The sequence below is a fragment of the Sinocyclocheilus grahami genome, unplaced genomic scaffold (assembly GCF_001515645.1).
Source record: "Sinocyclocheilus grahami isolate Dianchi unplaced genomic scaffold, SAMN03320097.WGS_v1.1 scaffold674.1, whole genome shotgun sequence".
In the NCBI taxonomy this organism is placed as follows: domain Eukaryota; kingdom Metazoa; phylum Chordata; class Actinopteri; order Cypriniformes; family Cyprinidae; genus Sinocyclocheilus; species Sinocyclocheilus grahami.
Genome location: NW_015505853.1, coordinates 668,225 through 690,150, shown reverse-complemented (window position 1 = coordinate 690,150; position 21,926 = coordinate 668,225). Strand labels below are relative to the sequence as shown.

The following is a 21,926-nucleotide window of genomic DNA, read 5'->3' as shown; positions in this document are numbered from 1 at the left end:
TGTCCCTTAGTCGTGTCCATTTATTTTTTGATTTTTCATGCACGTTACAAATGGATTTCTTTCATCTTGTAGACCGCTTGCTCACATTTACACAGGTTATAATAGTATTAGTGTAAGTTGGACAGTAGGTGGTGCTTTGAGGTAATTTTCACTAAGAAATTGTACACAATGCAAGGCTGTCTAATTATAAACTTAAAAAAACATTTAAAAAATGTTTATTTAATTACACATTTGAATTAAAATGAAGGAAATTATACATTTACACGCCGAAGGTTTATTTCAACCAAACATGAATTATGCTTGTGTGGAAAGGAACTACATTTGCTTCAAGATGCGCGTTCAGCGCGGACGCACAAGTGGTTGCTGTGGTGTTCATTATCATGACAACCGTCTGTGTGTCTGCGCTAAACGCGCATCTCGTATATAAGAAGCATTTTAGGGGGCCCTTGGCTTTTGGGGGCCCTTGGCTTTTGGGGGCCCTTGGCTTTTGGGGGCCCTTGGCTTTTGGGGGCCCTTGGCTTTTGGGGGCCCTTGGCTTTTGGGGGCCCTTGGCTTTTGGGGGCCCTTGGCTTTTGGGGGCCCAAGGCGGTCGCCTAGCTTTGCCTAATGGTTAAGTCCTCCTCTATGGATCCTGTACTCTATTTGATAGCGTACACTCTAGAAAGCGTCGTCTTTGTCCAGCGTCTGCTCTATTTTTCTCCAGATGTTATGACTGATAAAATGTCTTTGTACTCTTTTAAACTAAAGTTGCTGCTATCTCATAACCCTCTCACAAGCGCTTGTCGATGTGAGTGTCTGCTGTAGTTGCAGTCTCCGCTATTTTGTTGTTGTTGTTCCCTCTCTTTACTTTCGTTCGTTGTCGTTTCATTCTACTGGAACAAAGTTGAATCAACACCTTGTGGAACAACTGATTAGTACAAAACCAAGTCAATGCACATGTGCGACCTGCACATATAAAGTATGCGCGGTTACAATAATCGGATGGTGCGCGTACAGTACGCAGACATTATGGGAACGTTACTTTGGAATGTTCTCAGAACATTCTGAAAAAATGTAGTAACATTTTAAACCGTGTTAGACGAATATATTCTGAAGCAAGACGTAACATTTGCAAATTTTAGACAAGCATCCAACTAAAACATTAAAAAAAAAACTTCCATGAATGATTTATGGATAACATATATTTTTGAATAACTTAATGATTTTTGGTTATGCGAATGTTAAGCAACATTCCATTTTAGAATTTTGCGAACATTATGGGAATGTTACATTTGAATGTTCTCTCCCTGTTGAAAAAAACAACATATGCTGGTTAGGTATGTTTTGAAGCTGGGATGCTGGTCCTTTGCTGGTCATGTGCTGGTCTTAAGCTGGTCGGACCAGTTTAGGACCAACACATGACCAGCTAAGGACCAGCATAAACCAGCAAAGGACCAGCTTAAACCAGCTCAAACCAGCATCCCAGCTTCAAAACATACCTAGCCAGCATATGCTGGTAGTAACATGTGAAAATTGTTAGATGAACGTCCAACTAAAAGGTTTCAGAAATATGAATGAATGAATTGAATAAACATGAACGTTTCATGAAATGTTACAATTTTTGTGCTAACGTTTTAAGAACATTATTAAAGACCAGAATGTTTGCTCATAACGTCAGCTGGAATACTGAACTGTATGCACTGCAAAGTGTCTTAAATTTTACCAGTCTGATCGCAAAACAAGTTCTAAAAGAGAAAAGATATTTACTTCCAGTTTATTTATAAAACTGGAAATCGAAGGTCTAGTCAGATACATTGCTTTGTGTGGTATGATATTTCATGCAGTGTGCTCTGTTGCATACTGCACTATAGGACATCATCCAGGTATGCCATGCATGCTACAAACTTTCATACCGAGTAGGAAGTTATTATGCCATTCTTTTACGTATTCTGTGTCCATTCAACTCGAAAGAATGCAATAGCTAGCATCTCTGCATGCTTAAAACTATTCTAATAATAAAATAATACGCATAAATATGTAAACCGCTCACAAATATTAAGTAAAATAATCCTTTAATTAGTTATTTTTATCTAGATTTCTGTGTATCCAAGGAAATATATACTACCGTTGTAAAGTTTGGAGTTTTTTTATGTTTTTGCTGCATTTATTTGACAAAATACAGTAAAACAGTAATATTGTAAAATGTTATTACACTTTAAAATATATGTGTGAATCTGTTCTTCTTTTCTTAAGTATTTGTAGTCATTGTACTTGAGCAAAGGCACCTGAAGTGTTTAATAAGGACGTGGTAATTGGTTGATCTGCCCTGTGCCAAAGCATGTAGCTGGATGAAGCTGGGTTTGTAATCCGTCATTGGCTTATGGACTGAGACAAGATACAAAGACTAGATCCTGGAGGCCAGAATGAGATCTAATGGATTATTACAGTCACTGCCTGTGTGTGTGCTGATTAGGTGTTTAATGCAACGCAAAGAGGTGTTAGCGAGCTGTTTCATCACATAGTCAACATGAAACAGCATTCACAAGCCTTTTTATTGCTGTAATGTGACATTTCATTGGGAAACTGGATATTTCACTCAAAAAAAATTTATTGGATTGATTGGATGTTTGATACCATGTGGTTCTAGAGGTTTCTCACACTAGGAAAGTGTATAATAGGAATAGTTCAGCCAAAAATAAAAAATGCTGAAAATGTGCTCACCCTCAGGCCATCCAAGATGTAGATGAGTTTGTTTCTTCATCAGATTTGGAGAAATGTAGCATCGCATCACTTGCTCAGCAATGGATCCTCTGCAGTGAATGGGTGCCGTCAGAATGAGAGTTCAAACAGCTGATAAAAACATCACAATAATCCACACGAAATCCACACCACTCCAGTCCATCAGTTAACATCTGGAGAAGACAAAAGCTGCATGTTTGTAAGAAATTCATTATTAAGGCATTTTTAGTTTAAAACTGTTGCTTCCGGCTAAAATACGAGTTCAGAATCCATAATTACGCTTCCTACTGTGACAAAGTTGTCTGGTCTGAATCAGGAGAGAAATCTGCACAGATCAAGCACCGTTTACAAGCAAAAACGGCTCTAAACAAATATGTGAGTGAATTTTGATGTGAGAGAGAACAGGGGATGGGCTTTTTCACTGTAGGAAGCGTTATTATGGATTATGGACTCATGTTTTAGCCGAAAGCAACGGTTTGAAGTTAAAAACAGTTTAAGGATGGATTTGTTTCTTACAAACACATAGCTTTTTGCTTCTCAGGATGTTAACTGAAACTCATCTACAAATTTCATTTCCTAAGCAAATCTTTTGCTTAGGAAATCTTTTGCTTACCCCCAATTGTAAGTCGCTTTGGATAAAAGCGTCTGCTAAATGACTAAATGTAAATGTAAATGTAAATCTTTTGATTTGCAATAAACTAAATTTGTAAATTTGAGTTGTGCAAACTGTGAATAAAATGTAATGGAGAAGTATTGGACCATCTGCATCAGGTTATTTTAACGAGCAACAGTCATAATGATGCTTTTCTAGATGCTGCACATGTCACAGTCTTCAGCCGGTGTGCCCAGGAGGGCCACCAGATGACTGTGTTCTGGGAGCACATGGCTTGTGTTGTGTTTGTCTGTTGCCATGTGCTCTCTCCTGTCTATTGTCTGGCCCCGCCCATCTTGTTACCTCGTTATTGTTTTAGTTGCTCCACCTGTGTCTCCCTCGTTAGCCTCCTCGTTTGGTTCCTATTTATTCTCCTTGTGTCTGCCGTCCTGTGCTGATCCGTCATTTCTCATTGTGTGTGTTTCGTGTCTGCATGTGTGCCGCTTTAGGCCTGCCTGTCTGTTTTTCCCCCTCGGGGTGGTTTGAGTTTGTTTTTGTTTCATTTTTTACTAAAATAAAATACCATTTCTCCAGAGATTGAGTCCTAGCTTCATCTCCCCGCACGCACCGTGACAGCACACGTCTAGATGAAACTCATCTGTGTTGTTGATTGCTGTTCTCGGTCTTCATGTAGAATGTCCTGCAGTCTAGTAAATATAATGAAGCCACAGAACTCACAGGCCTGCTGACGTCACCACACCTGCAGGATGAGGACTGCTGAATCTCACACAACATCAGGATCATCTGACTAAAGGCAGCACTTTTTCAAAGCATAAAATGAGTCTACATAAGTAGAATTTTACATTTTCTGAATCAAAGTATTGAAGTTGCTACCATAATGCTAGGGTGTTGTGAGTGGTTGCTAGGGTGTTGCTATGCAGTTGCTACATGGTTACTGGTGTTTTAAATGCTATGGTATTCTGGGAGGTTGCAAGGGTGTTGCTAGGCTGTTGCAAGGTACTTGATAGGATGTTCTCTGTGTTTGATAGGTGGTTGCTAGGGTGTTGCAGTTTCTGAGGACTTTTAAAGTGTTGCTATGCGGCTGCTATGGTGTTCTGGGTGGTTGCAAGGGTGTTGCTTGGCTGTTGCCAGGTAGTTGCTATAGGGTGTTTTCTGTGTTTACTAGGGATTTTCTCATCCCATTTAAAAGCTGATAAGCCTTTTATTTTGTTTTCAAAAATATGCATGATCATGATGATATGGTTAGTTGCAATTTACTGTTTGCATTTAGCATAATTTGTCCTTATGTCTGCCTCCATATCAGGCCACACCTGAACTAGTGAAGCAGATGCACAAAATTATCAATCAGTCATTTGATCAAAAAATCAAGACCTGATTTCATATTCAGGCCCACATCAAACCCTAACAAGGGCGTGAAAACAACTTCCCCTCGTGTCTATTTGTACACACCACAGGTTAGATCCAATTAATGGCCTAAGAAACAAATACCTGTCACAGAACAGGCCATGAGATGATTCCCCTCCCTGCAGATATTCAGCCCTCTCCCAGCCCTCCTGCTGCTTTCTATCACCTCACACACAGTGGGCGTCCCGCCAGCCATTTAAAACAGTGCGGCTCTGTCTTTCTTCATACTTTATAAATGCATGAGGAGGTAAGAGGTGATGTGATGATTGACAGTGCTGTGGGAGATTATGGTGGATTGGGTTTATGTTCAGGTTAAGCTGTGCATCGCGCTTGGCAGAAACTGATGTCGGCAGGAGTTATTATTGCATGGTACGGGACACCTGTCACCTTCACTGAGGTAAAGCGCCAATCTTGTGGCCGGGACAGAGTCTCGGGTTAAACGACAGGGGAGGGAACTTGTTTGGGTGCTTCTCAGCTTGAAAGAAGTTTGATTGTTTGCCTGTTTAAATAACGTTTTTTTAAGGCAGAACTTGTTTTCAAAGCATACAGGTATTCTACATAACTTGTTTTTTACATTGAAGTTGCCACCATAATGCTAGGGTGTTGTGAGTGGTTGCTAGGGTGGTGCTATACAGGTGTTAATTTGTTCTTACAGGTGCTTTAAAATGTTTCCATGTGGATGCTGTGGTGTTCTGTGTTGCTAGGCCATTGCTAGGGTGTTCTCTGTGTTTGATATGGAGTTGATAGGTGTCGCTAGGGTGTTGCTAAGATGATCTAAGTGATTTAGAATGTTTTGGTGTAGTTGCTATGGCGTTCTAGGTTGTTGCTAGGCTGTGTTCTCTGTATTCTATAGGGAGTCGATTGGTTGCTAGTCTGTTATAGGGTGTGTTTGCTAGTGAGTTGCTATGTAGTTGCGAGGGTGTTCTCTATTTCATAAAGAGTTGATAGGTGGTTTCTATGGTGTTTATAAGGTGTTTAAGTGTTTTAAAATGGTGTGTGGTTGCTATGGTGTTCTAGGTGGTTGCTAGGCTATTGCTAGGGTGTTCTCTGAGTTAATTGGTTGCTCGGGTGTTGCTATGCAGTGTCTAGGGTGTTCTACTTGTTTTAAAATGTTGCTTTGTGGTTACTATGGTGTTCTGGATGGTTGCTTGGCTGTTGCTAAGTAACTGCTATAGGGTGCTTGCTGTATTTGTTATGGAGTTGCTAGTTGGTTGCTACGGTGTTGCTATGCAGTTGCTAAAGTGTTCTGAGTGGTATAGCATGTTGCAGTGCGGTTACTGTGGTGTTCTGAGTGGTTGCAAGGGTGTTGGTAGGTTGTTTGTATGGTTCTCTGTGTTTGACAGGGAGTTGATTGGTGGTCGCTAAGGTGTCCTGCGTCACGTGTTTTAAAATGTTGTGCTGTGGATGCTATGATGTTCTATATGATTGCAAGGACGTTGCTAGCTGTTACTATGGTGTTCTCTGTGTTTGATATGACATTTCATTATATATTTGAAATGTGGTCGCTAGGGTGTTGCGATGCAGTGTCTAAGGTGTTCTGAGTGTTTTAAAATGTTGTGCTATGGTGTTCTAGGTGATTGCAATGGCGTTGCTAGACTGTTATGCAGTTGCTATGGTGTTCTGGTGGTTGCAAGGGTATTACTAGGTTGTAGGTGTTTTCTGTGTTTACTAAGGAGTTGCTAGGTGGTTGCAACGGTGTTCATATGCAATTATTAAGGTGTTCTAAGCATTTTGAAATGTTGCTGTGCAATTGCAGGGGTCTTCTGGGTGGTTGCTATGTGGTTTCTAGGGTATTGTTATGTGGTTGCTAGGGTATTCTAGATGATTCCTTACAGGCTCAAGTCAAAAGAATTGATGCTGACATCTCCATTCACAAGTGTTGATGATCATGGCTCTTCCTCAGGCCCTGATGGAAGCTCATGACTGTATTACTGAACAGGAATTAGATGTTGAAACTACTGAATCAGTGGGCCAGGATGAAAAGACCACCAAACTGGTTTCCCTGGAGAAAACTCGTGACATGCCTCTGGTAAGTGTCTGAGTCATTCATCTAATGGCAGCATTGAATGTGTTACTGTAGTATCTGTCTGTGTGTTTGTTGTACCGCTATACCTTAATGTTGTTTAGGGCGTGACCGTTCGGAATGAACATGATCGCGTGGTCATCAGTCGGGTGGTGAGCGGCGGGACTGCTGAGAAAAGCAACCTGCTCAGTGAAGGAGATGAAATCTTAGAGATCAATGGCATCCCAGTCCGAATTTGAAGTCATTTCAGAGCAAATTTGAGGTATTTATTAGATATGGTCAAAAGGTAAAAAATGATGAGATATATATTTGCCCAGTTCTACTGATAAACCATATTGGTTCACATACTAATTGGAGTTATTTTAACACTGACAGTTCCATGTCTTTCAGGGCATATAATATCATCTTTCCCTAAATAATAGTTGAATGTCTAGGATGTACAGCAGCTACTAAGACATGTACTGGTTGCTATTTGTTGTGTTCTTTCAAGGGAAGAGCTTCCAGCAGCACAGAGAAGCTATGAAGAAAACCATCACAGACAGAAATCAAGAGTATAAAGGTGAGTTAGACCCCGTCTGTCTGAAGTTACTTACACAAACATACACCTGAACTGCTTTTTTTTAGCTTTCATCATCCCTTAAAAGCTTTGCCGTTGATCATTGTGTTGAAAGTTCACTGATAATGGTTCTTCTTTCATCAGGGAAACTTTGGCGTGCAAAGAAAAGCCAAAAACAACGAAAAAAACTCTTGTTCAACCCAAGTAAGAATATCGGTGAGTACCTGCTGAATTCCTAGTCAAGAAATCGAAATGTATCCTTCATTGAACTAATTGTTCCTTCTCTTATTGTGCTAGTCATCAGTTCTAGTAAAACATAGCTAGAATGCTGTGGGTGGTTGCTATGTTGTTACTATGCAGTTGCCAAGGTGTTCTGAGTGACTCCTAGTGTTCAATGCAGTTTCTAGGGTGTTCGGAGTGGTTTGTAGTGTTGCTATGTGGTTGCTAGGGTGTTCTGAGTTGCTTCGGGTGTGTTGCTATACGGTTGCTAGGTTGTTCTGAGTGGCTCCTAATGTTGCTATGCAGTTGCTAGGGTGTTCTGAATGGATTCTAGTGTTATGTGGTTTCTAGGGTGTTGCTATGCAGTTGCTAGGGTGTTCGGAATGGCTTCTAGTGTTGCTATGTGGTTGCTAGGGTGTTCTGAGTGATTTCAAGTGTGTTGCTACGTGGTTGCTAGGTTGTCTGAGTTGCTTCGGGTGTGTTGCTATACGGTTGCTAGGGTGTTCTGATTTGCTTCTAGTGTGTTATGTGGTTGTTAGGGTTTTCTGAGTTGCTTCTGCTGTGTTGCTATGCGGTTGCTAGGGTGTTCTGAGAAGCTCCTAGTGTGTTGCTTGCTATGCAGTTGCTAGGTTGTTCTGAGTGGCTCCTAATGTTGCTATGCAGTTGCTAGGGTGTTGTGAATGGCTTCTAGTGTTGATATGCAGTTGCTAGGGTGTTGTGAATGGCTTCTAGTGTTGCTATGTGGTTGATGGTGTTCTGAGTGGCTCCTAGTGTGTTGCTGTGTGGTTGCTAGGGTGTTCTGAGTGGTTTCTAGTGTGTTGCTATGCAGTTGTTAGGGTATTCTGAGTGGTTGTTTATGGATGCACTGGCTATGGCTTGTGTGCAGGTATAGGGCATTTTTCCACTTGTTTTAGTGTTAATTTGTTTAAGCTGATGGATTTGAGGTGTGAATGGTTTCGGGTGGGTTAACGGCAGAGGATATAAGGGTCGTTAGCTAACTGACTCACGGAGGAAGGTTTCTTCTCTTGCATGCCTCTCCAGACTAAAGATGGGCAATAAGAAATAATAATGAAAGCGTTTCTCACGCCCAGGGTGCAATTTGCATTTAAAAACAGAAGACAAACCGAGAAAAAAACACTGTTTTACCTTCACCCTTTAGGATCCAGCATTTACTTTTTGTTGTGGGCAGTCATCGTTTGGGAATTTCTCTGAGAAATCCCCAAATCACTGTTCATTTGAAGTCTTTTTAACATGTTGAGCTGAGTTCAATAGCCCTGGTATAGACTAATGACATTTATATTTTGCAAAGACTCACCAGTAATGAATATTTGTCGTTGTTCAGAGCACTACAGCGAGGATATCCTGACCTATGAGGAGGTGGCACTTTACCATCAGCCACCCAACTGCAAGCGTCCCATCACCCTGATTGGACCACCCAACAGCGGACATAATGAACTGAGACAGAGACTGCTCTCCTTAGAGCCTGACCGATTCACCGGTGCTGTTCCACGTAAGACTATGCTTTTCTACAACTTTGGCTTAAAGTTATTTAACATGAAAGCCAAATTACAGGAGGAGACACAATGGCTCGCTTCCAAAACCTAGTGAGACGCATCGATAATAAAATTAATTGTCATAAGAGACTCATTACGTTGTAATGCTGTAAAATCATGCCTGTGTTGGCAACTTTCAAGTTTTTGGAACGGAACCAATAATTGTATTATAAAAGTAATAGTTCACCCTAAAATTTAAATTTACTGAAATGCACTCAATCTCAGGCCATTCAAGATGGATGGGAACAGAGTTGGAGAAATGTAGCTTTGCATCAGTTGCTCACCAATGGATGCTCTGCAGTGAATGGGTGCCGTCAGAATGAGAGTCCAAACAGCTGATAAAAACATCACAATAATCCACAAGTAATCCACACAACTCTAGTCCAGTCCAGTGATAACTACTATTACTATAACCACTCCAGTCCAATGTTTGTAAGAAAAAAGCCATCATTTAATCCATTTTAAACGGTCACTTCTGGCTAAAATATGAGTTCATAATCCATAATAATGTTTAATCTAGTGAAAATGTCCTCTCACATCAAAATCCACACACATATTTGTTTTGAACTGTTTTGGCTTGTAAATGATGCTTGATCTGTGAATATTTCTCTCCTGATTCAGGCGAGATGACTGGAGAAAGCAGTATTATGGATAGAGGATTTGGTTTGAAGTTAAATGCCTTAATGCTGGATTTGTTTCTTACAAACACGCAGTTTTTGGCTTCACAAATTGTTAACTGATGGACTGGAGTGGTGTGGATTATTGTGATGTTTTTATCGGCTGTTTGGGCTCTCATTTTGAAGGCACCCATTCACTGCAGAGCATCCACTGCTGAGCCAGTGATGCAATGCAACATTTCTCCAAATCTGATGAAGAAACAAACACATCTTGAATGGCCTGAGGGTGAGCACATTTTCAGTTTTGGGTGAACTATTTCTTTAAGAAAAACTGGGTTAAATACAACCATGAATTAATGCATACTTACAGTCATGCATTTATACACAGACTGTTATTTTGTTTATGCATATCTATTGTACTTATTTGTGATTTTGAACACGTTACAGACACCACACGAAACCCCCGTGCACATGAGGTCAACGGCAGGGAGTACAACTTTGTATCACGGCAGAGCTTTGACTGTGACCTGGCTGCAGGGAAATTCATCGAGTCGGGCGAGTTTGAACAGAACCTGTACGGCACAAATACAGATTCAGTCAGACAGGTTGTCAACTCAGGAAAAATCTGTTTGCTGTGTCTGCATCCCAGGGTAAGATGGAGTAATTACAGCATGCATGGAATTGGTTGGCCGTATGACATATGTGATATAAATTAAAAAAAGCAAAAGGTCATTAAAGTAATGTGCAATAACGTGTATTAAAATGTGTGAAAATGTGAAATATGTAGCTGATGAAACAATTGCATACTACTTAACTTCATCAGTTTTTCTTATATGCAGTACTACAACAACAGAGAGCAGTAAAAATCTAAATATTTTATTCTTTATATTATTTTCTTAATATTATTTATATTTATTGCCAAACATTTTAACACAACCACAAAGACAAGACAAACAAAAAGGCAAGGACCAAGAGTCAAGACTGCATTGAAATAAATATCTTTACATTAAAAAACATGTTTTTATATAGATATATATTTGGTTCTTAAAATATAAATAAAAGGGTCTACTTTTCGGTTCACGTCGCATTACTGATGAGCTCAGCCTGTCGTTGTCACGCCACTCAAGATTGTGTTCCAATCAGAGCCTGCGACGATCCCTACGTAGCGGTGGGAGGCGGGGCTTACGCAGAAGGCTCTCCGGCGCTGCGAGTCTGCGCGCATGTTCTGCAGCGTTTAGTTTTCTTCGCCTTTTCTGCTCGAAATGGCATCAGCGGAGGATGTCGGAGCGAAAAAGCAAATGTTTTATGAAATCGAGTGCGTAATAGAAGATTGCGATACTGAAGTTGGATACAAACCTCTGTCAGACAGCGACGAGCTCGACGATTCGGCGGCGGAGGAGGAACCGCGAGAAGAAGAGTGAGTAATGCATGTGTAGCGTTTTTACCTGTTGTGGGGTAGAAAAATCTCCTTTTATTGCTTAAATGCAGAATGCAGTTTTTAAAGCTAGATAGAAAAAACAGTGCTTGCAAGACGCCAAAGCATAAAGACTGCATGAAATCAAAACTAATGCACTAATAAATAATAATATTTTTATTTATAGCGTGTGTATGTTGGTTATATATATATATATATATATATATATACACCTACATACATATATGCATGTATATAGTTACATTATAAAAAAAATTCTCATCTGGGAAACGGGCCAAAATCTAAATGACGTCATCTTGCACTCAGGGGCGTATCCATATTTTTGTCCAATCAAATGCTCTTTAGAATGATAAAGTCCAGTCACCTAAATATTGAGGATTATGGTTGGTAACAATGCAGTTGAATATCTTTTTTTTTTTAAATGGGGATGTGCCTGTTGATTCGCTCCATTTCAATTTCTTAAAAACGGCAGCAATTCATATATAGGCTGAAATGTATAGCTATATATCATTGGGAAAAAGCGCAGTGATAATCTGTGCCCAAGAAGGTCTATAATACATGGAGAAAGCAGTCAGTTTCTTCATTAATTATAGGGGCTTCAAAAGGGTCTGACACTGCTAAAGCATTGTTGCTATGCAACAAAAACAGCAATCTTCTATGGGAGCTGTGCATGTATTTGCTGTTTGCAAAAAATACACCGCTTTCAAAAAGATGTTTCTTGCAGCCAAATGGTATGGTTACAGCATTGTTATCCAGCCAAATGTTCAAAAGCTATTCATAAGAAGATCCTGATGTCATTGAAAGACTTTTTCCTAATATCGCCACACCAGATATTTTGCAAATAATCAGCAGAATACGTTCTCTTGTTTTATGATAAATTGAAAATTATTTAAAGGGGTCATATGATGTTGCTAAAAAGAACATTATTTTGTGTATTTGGTGTAATGCAATGTGTTTATGCGGTTTAAGGTTAAAAAAACACATTATTTTCCACATGCTGTACATTATTGTTTCTCCTCTATGCCCCGCCTTTCTGAAACGCGTTGATTTTTACAAAGCTCATCGGTCTGAAAAGCGAGGTGTGCTCTGATTGGCCAGCTATCCAGTGCGTTGTGATTGGCCGAATACCTGAAGCGTAGGGCTGCACGATTAATCGAATGTGATTGTCGTGCGCATTTTGTTTAAAAAGCCGGTTCTGTAATCAGCAGTAAATCATCATCACGTGCTTTCAGATGGAGCAGAATTTACTAAACACAGCCTAGTTCACTGACAAGTTACGCAAAAAATATGCGATTCAGAAATCAAAGAAATCGTTGGCGATAATGACAGCTGTTTGCGTAGCTTGTCAGTGAACTACGGCTCTGTGAAGTAAATGCTGCTCCATCTGAAAGCATGTGAAAATACCACATTTAATAACATGTTTTTACTCCAAACTCCCTTCATAACGCCAGGCGAGTGTTTGAAATAAATCCTTCTGTGAGATGATGTGGCTTCTTACACAGAATAAGGCACGCAACATATTTCATAGTATTCTAAGCAATGATAAAGGCACCCCCTTATAAATATACTTTATTTTAATGAAAATTATAATAATAAGAACTCTGTAGTCGTGTGTTTATTAGTCACGTTGAATCAATGAAAGCAGTTGAATCTTCTGTTTATTCAGCTGCAGCGATAGGCATTTTCTGGGTTTCTTCTGCGAGGCGTATTAGGAGGTTCAGCGCGAGAGCGCCCTCTGGCCTTCGGATGGAGATTTACTGCTGATCACAGAACACCGTTCACTCTGAAACACAGCACATATATTTAATCACAGCCTTTGCCATTTTATATGCTACAGGTAATATAAAAATCTACAGGCAAAAAAAAAAGTGAAAAATGTCGATTGAGGTTTTCACAAAAAGGAGTTCATTAAGCCCTCATCTAGCGATCCCAGTGCTCTAAATAATAATTTTAGATGTTTAATTACCTTTATTTGTACGTTTTCTGAAAGGAGTATCTTTTCTCCGCTTGTTTCTCACGCTGACTGTATCAATAATTACTGACATTTTTATAACCTTTTAACCACTGTATTTTTAAATTAACTCAATTTAATAGTCAAACACAAAATAAAAATTAAACAAAAATCTCATTTCTAATGTTTTATATGCAGATTAAATAGGTTAAACGTTTGGCTTGTTTCCCGAGGCCACAGGAGGGCGCAATGAGCAAAATAATGCAGCACATTAAACTGTCAACGCATGGAAATAACTGTCTATAAAAACAAACGTGCATTACGTCTAAATTAACTCATATAAATCAAATGTAATTTCATAAATGGCATAAACAATTATGAACAAAACAGCATCACGTATTTATGCCTCGCTTAATCCAAAGAGCCGAATCGCCCATCACACAGACTGCATTTAAAAACATATGAGACGCAGTGAAAAGGAATAAGCCTCCACAAATTCTTAACGTGTTTTCTAAAAGTTTAAACTGTTTTAACTTTGCATGGCTTTCTATACATGTCTTCTGTGAGACGCGAGTGCAGCAGTCATATTTGTCCGTCTAGAAAATGCGCTGAATATGCGTTCTGTGTGAATGGCATTGAGCTTCTATATTTCTCTAATATTTTAAATGAATAACGCAGCAACGGTGCATCTCGTGGGCTAGACTAACAAAACATTAAACTACAACGTCACTTACATCATCATCACCGCATCTCGCGCTCCACTGATGACGCTCCCTGACGCACACCTAACATTCATTGTTCTATTTTTGCCTTCAAATGCAAATATTTATTTTAAATTCGACAAATATTCTTTTTTTTTAATTCACAATCTCCTCATCACAGGCAGGCACAGCACTCATCTTCATATTCATGTCTTCTGTGAGACGCGAGTGCAGCAGTTATATGTGACCGTCTAGAAAATGCGCTGAATATGCGTTCTGTGTGAATGGCATTGAGCTTCTATATTTCTCTAATATTTTAAATGAATAACGCAGCAACGGTGCATCTCGTGGGCTAGACTAACAAAACATTAAACTACAACGTCACTTACATCATCATCACCGCATCTCGCGCTCCACTGATGACGCTCCCTGACGCACACCTAACATTCATTGTTCTATTTTTGCCTTCAAATGCAAATATTTATTTTAAATTCGACAAATATTCTTTTTTTTTAATTCACAATCTCCTCATCACAGGCAGGCACAGCACTCATGTTCCTGTTTGTGTGTGCTGTCTGCGTCACTCATAGCACGTGCCTAGTATCGAATTTTTTTTATATCGTTATCGAAGAAGGTGTACCGTCGATAAATATCGATACCGTTTTATAGCGCAGGCCTAACACATATACACAGAATTACAGTATTTAAGTATTCACACAAACATAATCTGTTTTGTCTTAAGTGAACGTTTGGGGAACTGTTGGGGAAAAACGTCTGATGTGTAACATTATATTAGATCCGTGCAGTACAGTAGGTCTTAATATAGGCCGCCTCATTAATGTTAATCTAACAATAAAAGAAAAGAGGGGATCACTCGCTGCTCTTGATTGAACTGCTTTTGTAGTTTTAATAATCAATTTATTTGTAATGAACACACTAAAGGGATTTTTACGTTTGATTTGTTTTTCTTTCTTGAATGCTTTTGTTTATATGTAAAATGAAAAAGGTAATTCATTATTTGTTTCTTTCTTATATTTGTTCTACTGTTTTTTCGTTTTTGTTTTTTTTGCATCTGTTCTGATTTATAACTACAAAGATAAAATAAAAATGAGCTATATTTTGACTTAATATAGTAATTAAGAAAATAAGTGTAGGAAAAGATGCAACGTTGCTCTGTGAAAACTTTTATTTTTCTCAAAATTGACTTTGCTGACTCGATCGACTTCAAACGGGTGTAGCTCAGTCATTTTTCGTCCGATTCCAAGAAATCATACATCATTCTGAAGGTCTTTTAATGGAGAATGCGAACATAAAAATAACCCATTTTTGAAAATTTGCTCATTGTGACTCATTTTGCCAGCACAGGTCACATATTGCTTTTTCAGTTTTGTTTAGATTAATCATGAGAAAGGTCTGACTTTGTGTTTTCAGTGATGTCTGTCAGATAGTAGGGACATTTTATGTCGTATTTCTAACAATCACTGTCAGGACCTTTTAAAATCTTTAAACTTATAGAAGTTTGCAAAAACATAGCATAGATTTTTCAACCTTAGGTGTACAAGACGAAGCTTGAATAGCATCTGTGTGTTAAGCGGTTTGACCTGAATTAATATCAGATGATACAACAAAGAATAGCAAAACAGTCTTGCAAGCACTTTAGTCAATGCATGTATTGTTTCCAATCATGAATAATTTTTTACCCTATGGTTTTTATGCTTTCTGCTGCCTAAAGTGTAATAAAACACAATAAACCAGTTGAATGTGATATAACAATTAAGTGTATTCATTATGTTACAGTATTGATTCTTCTGAAGAATGGGAGCCTCGCAGGCGCTCAAAACTAAAGAGGAACTCATCCTCCTCGCCTTCATCGTCTTTACCACGCCGGAGAGGGCGGCCACCTAAAAATGCTTTGAAACCCTCCCCAGCAGCACCAGCGATGGCCCGCACGCCTAAAAACACCCCAGCCGTCTCCTTACCTCGACAGGGAGGCAGACCGTCTAAGGACAAATCAAAAGCCAAACTCTTTCCTAAACCCACCCCATATGCCACAATCGTGCCTAAACCCCCCCCTTATGCCACGCTGATCCCTAATTCCTCCATTAAATTCGGCCCTCATTCCACATCTACCATTACGCTTAACCCTAATTTCACTCCTATAACCCTTACCAATGCCTCATCCTCCATTAAACTGAACCCTAATTCTGCACCCATACTCATCTCTAATCCCGCTTCCACTTTTAAACTTAGCCCGAATTCCACACCCGCCTCCAATCAGGCACCGATAGCCACACTCATCTGTACACCCACATCAACGGGGCTTCTGTTAGATGGCAACACCAATGAGATCAAGTCAGTGAAGGAAGAGGAACCAAATAAGAAATCAGGAAGGGGGCCAACACTTTTTCACACCACTGTATATATATATATTTATTTTTTATAAATTAGCATTTTATTCAGCAATGACACAACTGGTCAAAAGTGACAGTAAAAACATTTATGATGTTACAAAAGATTTATTTTTCAAATAAATGCTAAAATAATAATGTAAAATAATGACAATAAATGTATTTGTGTGCAGCAAATCAACTTAATAGAATGCTGTTTATGTTTTAATATATATAACAATAGAGAAACGTTATTTTAAATTGTAATAATAATAATGTAATAATTCACAATGTCTCAGTTTTTACTGCATTGCTTGCCAAACAAATGCCTTGGTGAACATTAGAAACTTCTTTTTAAAAACATTAAAAAACTTTCCAACCCCAAACTTTTGAACAGTAGTGTTTGTATATTGTTAATGTGCTGTAAATTGTGCCACGTGCATGCGTAATGAAGCATGTCTGGTTTGTGTTACAGTGTGGATGCTATTGAAGAATGGCCTTTTACAAGGGAAGAAAGTCAAGAGGATTCAGAATCATCAAATGCAAAGAGGCAACGACTCTAACTCCCGATCCCTCAATCCACAACACCTCTACGGACAGACGGGCCCTTGAAGCACACCTCAAAAACTACCCATAGTCCCCTGCCTGAACTTGCACCCATAGCCACTTCTGATCATGTACCCACCTCTCAACCCACAACCACTGATGAACCACTGACCTCAGTACCCACCACTGAACCCACATCTGATCCCAAACCTAATCCTGCACCCACCAGGCCTCGGGCTGACAGCGACCTTGATGGCGACAGCAATGAGATCAGTGATTCGGGGAGGGAAGAGGAACTGTGGGAAGAAGAGTGAGTAAGGAAGTCTTGCATTTATGGTAGAGTTGTGTCATTCAGGGTCAATAAGACAGAAAACATTTTTGCATTTAATAAAAAGTTCTCAAGATATGTTGAATTTGTTTGCAAAAGATGCAAGACGCGATCGCAGTGGTCAAAGGCATCCATCTAGTAGAATGCAAAAACATGTTGTGTTTTTATACAAAATAAAATTCTATACAATGAAAACCACTGCTTTCTGTTCATGTTTCTCTCTTATTTTTAAAAAAGATTCTTGAAGGGTTATGTCAGTAATAGGGTTATGTCAGGTGAACACTTACTGGACTGAAGCTATTTAGGTTTACTTGATTATCCATACATCATTTTTAGAAACATTTTGTTCAAATGTGAGTATCAAATATGATCCATCAGGTTTTTGAGGAACGTTTATTTGTGCATCTCTCAGTCATCATTGTATTGGATTGCATTTTATGTATTGCCCTCCACAATAAAAATGACAGCGCTTCAATCATAAAAGGTTCCTGTGGGTCATTAAAAAGTCAAAAAAATCTATGATTTGAATAAAATCTCTTAAATGTGTATTTTTTTCTGATAGGCATTAAATGTTGTGTTGAGGTCTAAAATCTGATTGAAGATATAGCAGTTTACTACAACTCAATGTTATTGTATGTAGTCTTGTTTACATACGTAACATTTTGCAAAAAATGAAAAAATTGTGATTTTGTGAGTGCTTTTTAAATATTAGCACGACTGCAAATGTGATATTGATTTAACAGTTCAATAAACAGTCAATAAATAAATTCAGTGTATATTAAATATATTTTCAAATTTTGTGAAACGAAATTTTCCAAATGAAACCACAGCAGAACTGTTGTGCGTCTCAGAGCAACACAGAGGTGCTTCATTACAGAATGTCTTAGCGTTTTAAACAAATGAGTTTAATGATTCAGTGATCCGTTCATAAAGACAGCTGTCACTTTCTTCGTTCCTGAATGAATCCATTTGAACAAATCGGTTGAATTAATGGCTCACTCAACTCAAGCAAAAGACAGTGACTTGCTGCCACCAACTGGCGGTTTTATATTTAAAGTACTGGTACCTTTTAATTTAAATAATTAAAAACCAGCCTCATATCATTATTTAGGCAGTTGTAAATGCATTCAAAAACTTGCACAGTAAAATATTGTCTATTGTCTAATCAACAAAATTCCCCAAAATATGGAAATAGAATTTTTTGTCAGTATTGCACAGACACCCCTAGTGTACAGTATTAATTTCAGTTTTTTTCATGTTCTGAAAAGGTCTTAAAAAGCCTTAAATTTGACTTAAAAATGTGCAGAAATACAGTCAATAAAACCAAGCATTTAAATCTCATCTTACTATGATATATTATTGGGAGAATGAGTGACAACTGATATTTATATGCATTTCAGATTACTTTTTGACCATAGAACCTGTAACTTGCATATTTTTGCTCAGTTTGACCCCTTGAATAAATCTGAGGTGGTTTTTACCTTAAGTATGAATCCCATTTTCAATAAAAGCCTGATGTATCAAATATGATACTCAATAAAAACACATGCAGACTTTATTTTTTTGAATTACATCTAAAGGGTCCTTAAACTTAAATGTATTTTTTTCTTTTGGACTCTGATTTCATGGAAGGCTTTATAGGGTTAGTCCTGATACTAGTTTTCAGTTGTTGTTATTGTAGCCACCGAGTCAATTTTTTTTTGAGTCCATGCATATAAAGCGTGTTTATTTTGTATTACAGTCTTGATTCTGGTGATGACTGGAACCCTCTTCTGGAAAGTCCGGATCGTTCAAAATCACCTGCATCAGCTCAGTCACCAAGAGGAGGCAACCCCCCTACAACCACATCATCAGGACCGATAGACAAACTCTCTCTATCCACGTCTGAACCTGCTCCTGAAGCCACTCCTACACCCACATCTGAAGCCATTCCCACAACCAACCACAATTCCACTCCCACACCTACCCCTAATCGAGCACCCACTTTACCACGCCGAAGAGGCCGGCCATGAAAGCATGCTTTAAAACTCAACCTCTCACCTAAACCAACTCCTGATCGCTCTACAGCTATCACTAATTCGTTACCAGCAGCTGATTCCACTCCTGTAATCATCTCTGATCCCTCCGCTGATGCCATCCCTGCGTCAAGTTTAGATCCCGCTCCCAATCCCGCCATCTCCACCAATTCTGAACACAATCCCGAACCTACTTCCACTTCTGAAGCTATGCCGCAACCCACTTTGACCGAAGAGAATCGAAGCTCGTTGCAACTACTTATTCACCAAGGCAAGCCAGAAGCAGGTTGTCTTCAGCTTTGGATTCACCTTGGATGAAAATTGAGTGTAAGCCAGATAAGTGGCTTGACATCAGCAATGAGGATGAGGAACCGGTACTACCGAATTTCTCTCCCAAGAGACCTCCAGGTCTGCATCTCACAGCGGACGCAATGTATACGCCCTTACAGTTGTTCCAACTCTTTTTCACCAACTCTGCAGTCAAGACAATAGTCCGAAACACTAATAGCAATGCCGAAAAGAGGGTGAAAGCTGGAAAGAAGTTCGTCTGGGTACCTCTAACCGTAGCCGAGTTCTACTCGTATGTGACGTTAGTTGTCTACATGGGGCTGGTGAAGGCGAAGTCAATAGCGGACTACTGGGCAAGAAAACAAATGTACAATTCTCGTACCCGCAGTCCATCATTTCCCAAGCAAGATTTCAGGCCATCTCCTGGAATCTTTACCTCTGTGATCTTCAGGAGGACGAGGAGAACAACAAGAAGAAAGGCACCGCAAGTTATGACCGACTGCTCAAAATCAAGCCTCTGTACACGGATGTTCTTTCGGCGTGTAGGAAACACTTTCACCCCAACAGAGAGATTCTGGTGGATGAGAGAATGGTCACTACCAAAGCTAGGATTAGACTTAAGCGATATATGAATGACAAACAAACTAAATGTGGCTACAAACTTCGTTCTTGCCGATTCGTCCTGCGGGTACACCTGGAATTTCTTTGTATACGAAGGAAAGACTTCAACGTCGTCAGGTAAAGGTGCCGGGTACGATTAGGTAATGAGACTACTGGATCACAAGGTCCTCGGCAAGGGTTATAGGTTATACATGGACAATTTCTACACCAGCCCAACTCTTTTCTTGGATTTGTTGCAGAACAGCATCCTCGCTTGTGGCACATTGCGCCATACTTCCAGTTTACCGAAGGCCAACGACCTGAGTGGAAGATCTGAGTTAGGATCCATCCGTTGGTATCGGCAAGGTCCTCTTCTGTTCGTCAAATGGATGGACGCGAGAGAAGTCCTCATGTGTTCCTCAGTTCACAAGGCGTTTACTGGGGATACGGTCACCAGGAATGCCAAGGGTTCCGATGGGGTTTGGAGAACATGTCTAATTCCTGTTCCATCTGCTGTGAAGGACTATAGCAAATACATGGGAGGTGTTGATTTCTCGGATTCCCTCACAAAGTATTATAATGTCCTCCACAAAACCACAAAATGGTACAAGACCTTCTTCTTCCATTTTCTTGACATCGCAGTGGTCAATCCTTCACCAAGAATTGGCGAAAGCTCAGAACAAGGTCCCACTCAGCCAAAAATTGTTTAGGGAAACCCTTGTTTCAGAACTTGCACGTGCCGGCAGAGGTAAGAATCCTTCTTCGTCTGCTGCCAAAGATCCCTCAACATCCGCCACGCCGGTCTCCATAAGTATGTCAGCACAGGTGCCTTCAACCCCTAATGAAACGAATGCATATTCGCCGTCCGACACGGAGTCGTCTCCCCCAGCCTCGCCCGCCCAGACGGAGCAATGCTATCCTGAGTATTTCAGTTCTGATGCTACGCATGGGAGGCGAGTTTGTGTCATGTGCAAACTGCAGGGAAGTAAAGTCAAGACTCCCATATACTGCTCCCACTTCAAGGTGGCATTGTGCTTTGTGTCGTCACGTAACTGCTTCAAGAAATGGCACATAGATTATCACCTGGAAGATTTGTAGATACGTTGCATGTTTGGATTTTTTGGGGGCCTTTTATTTTTTGTATGAACTTGTTAATTGTATAGTTATGACTCTATTAAATACAACTACAATTGATATAGTCTCTTGTTTTCTGTTTGCAACTTTGCGTACATTTTTATCAGGTGCTTTTTCTACCAAAAGGGCACTGCTGAAATCCAGTATTCATCATCAAAAGAAATGTTTACTTGAAGTGTGTTTTCTTTGTATGTTAAAATACATAGTGGTATCCCAGTCCAAACTGATCTACTGTAAGCATGATGTTTCCCCCGTAAAGTGTAACATGGTGGTGTTATCAAATAATTGATCAATTTGAGGTTGAGAACAATCATTCTTTTTGCAATTGTGTTTGGTGGCATTAGTGGCACAAAAATTACAGTATTCTAACTGTAGGTTAGACTTAATTGTAGCTAAAGCACACATGATGACAGAATACATTGTATTATGACTAGTGCTGTCAAACGATTAATCACATCCAAAATAAAGGTTTTTGTTTACATAATATATGTGTGTACTGTGTATATTTATTATGTATATATAAATACACACACATGCATGTATATATTTTTTTAATATTTACATGTATATATATTTATATATTAAAATATATAAATATTTTATATATAAACCAAAAAAATTCTTATATACATGCATGTGTATTTATATATACATAATACATATACACAGTGCACATATATTATGTAAACAAAAACATTTATTTTGGATGTGATTAATCGTTTGACAGCACTAATTATGACTTTAATCGTTCATTTTTAAAGGTTGATATTTGCTGATTTAAATAGTTTGTGCGCTCATTCCAAACTTCAAAAAACAATTGCAGTTTGAGATTTCTATG

General features: G+C 39.2%; 2 protein-coding genes across 3 annotated transcripts in view; both read left to right on the top strand.

Annotated features, from left to right (window-relative positions):
• Window positions 1-21,926, top strand: part of LOC107559079 (MAGUK p55 subfamily member 5-A-like) — a 46,127-nt gene that overhangs the window by 22,390 nt on the left and 1,811 nt on the right. Inside the window, exons 3-9 of the mRNA XM_016242810.1 lie at window positions 4,005-4,072; window positions 6,635-6,764; window positions 6,863-6,985; window positions 7,254-7,317; window positions 7,459-7,530; window positions 8,876-9,043; window positions 10,151-10,353. Coding sequence (XP_016098296.1) covers window positions 4,005-4,072; window positions 6,635-6,764; window positions 6,863-6,985; window positions 7,254-7,317; window positions 7,459-7,530; window positions 8,876-9,043; window positions 10,151-10,353 — 828 coding nt within the window. The remainder of the gene's footprint in view (window positions 1-4,004; window positions 4,073-6,634; window positions 6,765-6,862; window positions 6,986-7,253; window positions 7,318-7,458; window positions 7,531-8,875; window positions 9,044-10,150; window positions 10,354-21,926) is intronic.
• LOC107559121 (histone H3.v1-like) lies at window positions 10,831-21,516 on the top strand. Of its 2 annotated transcripts, XR_001605563.1 has the most exons (4): window positions 10,831-11,120; window positions 15,588-16,172; window positions 16,653-17,033; window positions 18,793-21,516. XR_001605563.1 is itself a non-coding variant. In XM_016242850.1 (3 exons), exons 1-3 carry the CDS (start codon window positions 10,966-10,968, stop codon window positions 16,738-16,740), a joined length of 828 nt encoding a protein of 275 aa, XP_016098336.1. In that variant the 5' UTR covers window positions 10,831-10,965; the 3' UTR covers window positions 16,741-17,279. The 2 variants fall into 2 exon arrangements, 1 of the variants encoding a protein (XP_016098336.1); XM_016242850.1 differs by lacking the exon at window positions 18,793-21,516 and having other exon boundaries at window positions 16,653-17,279.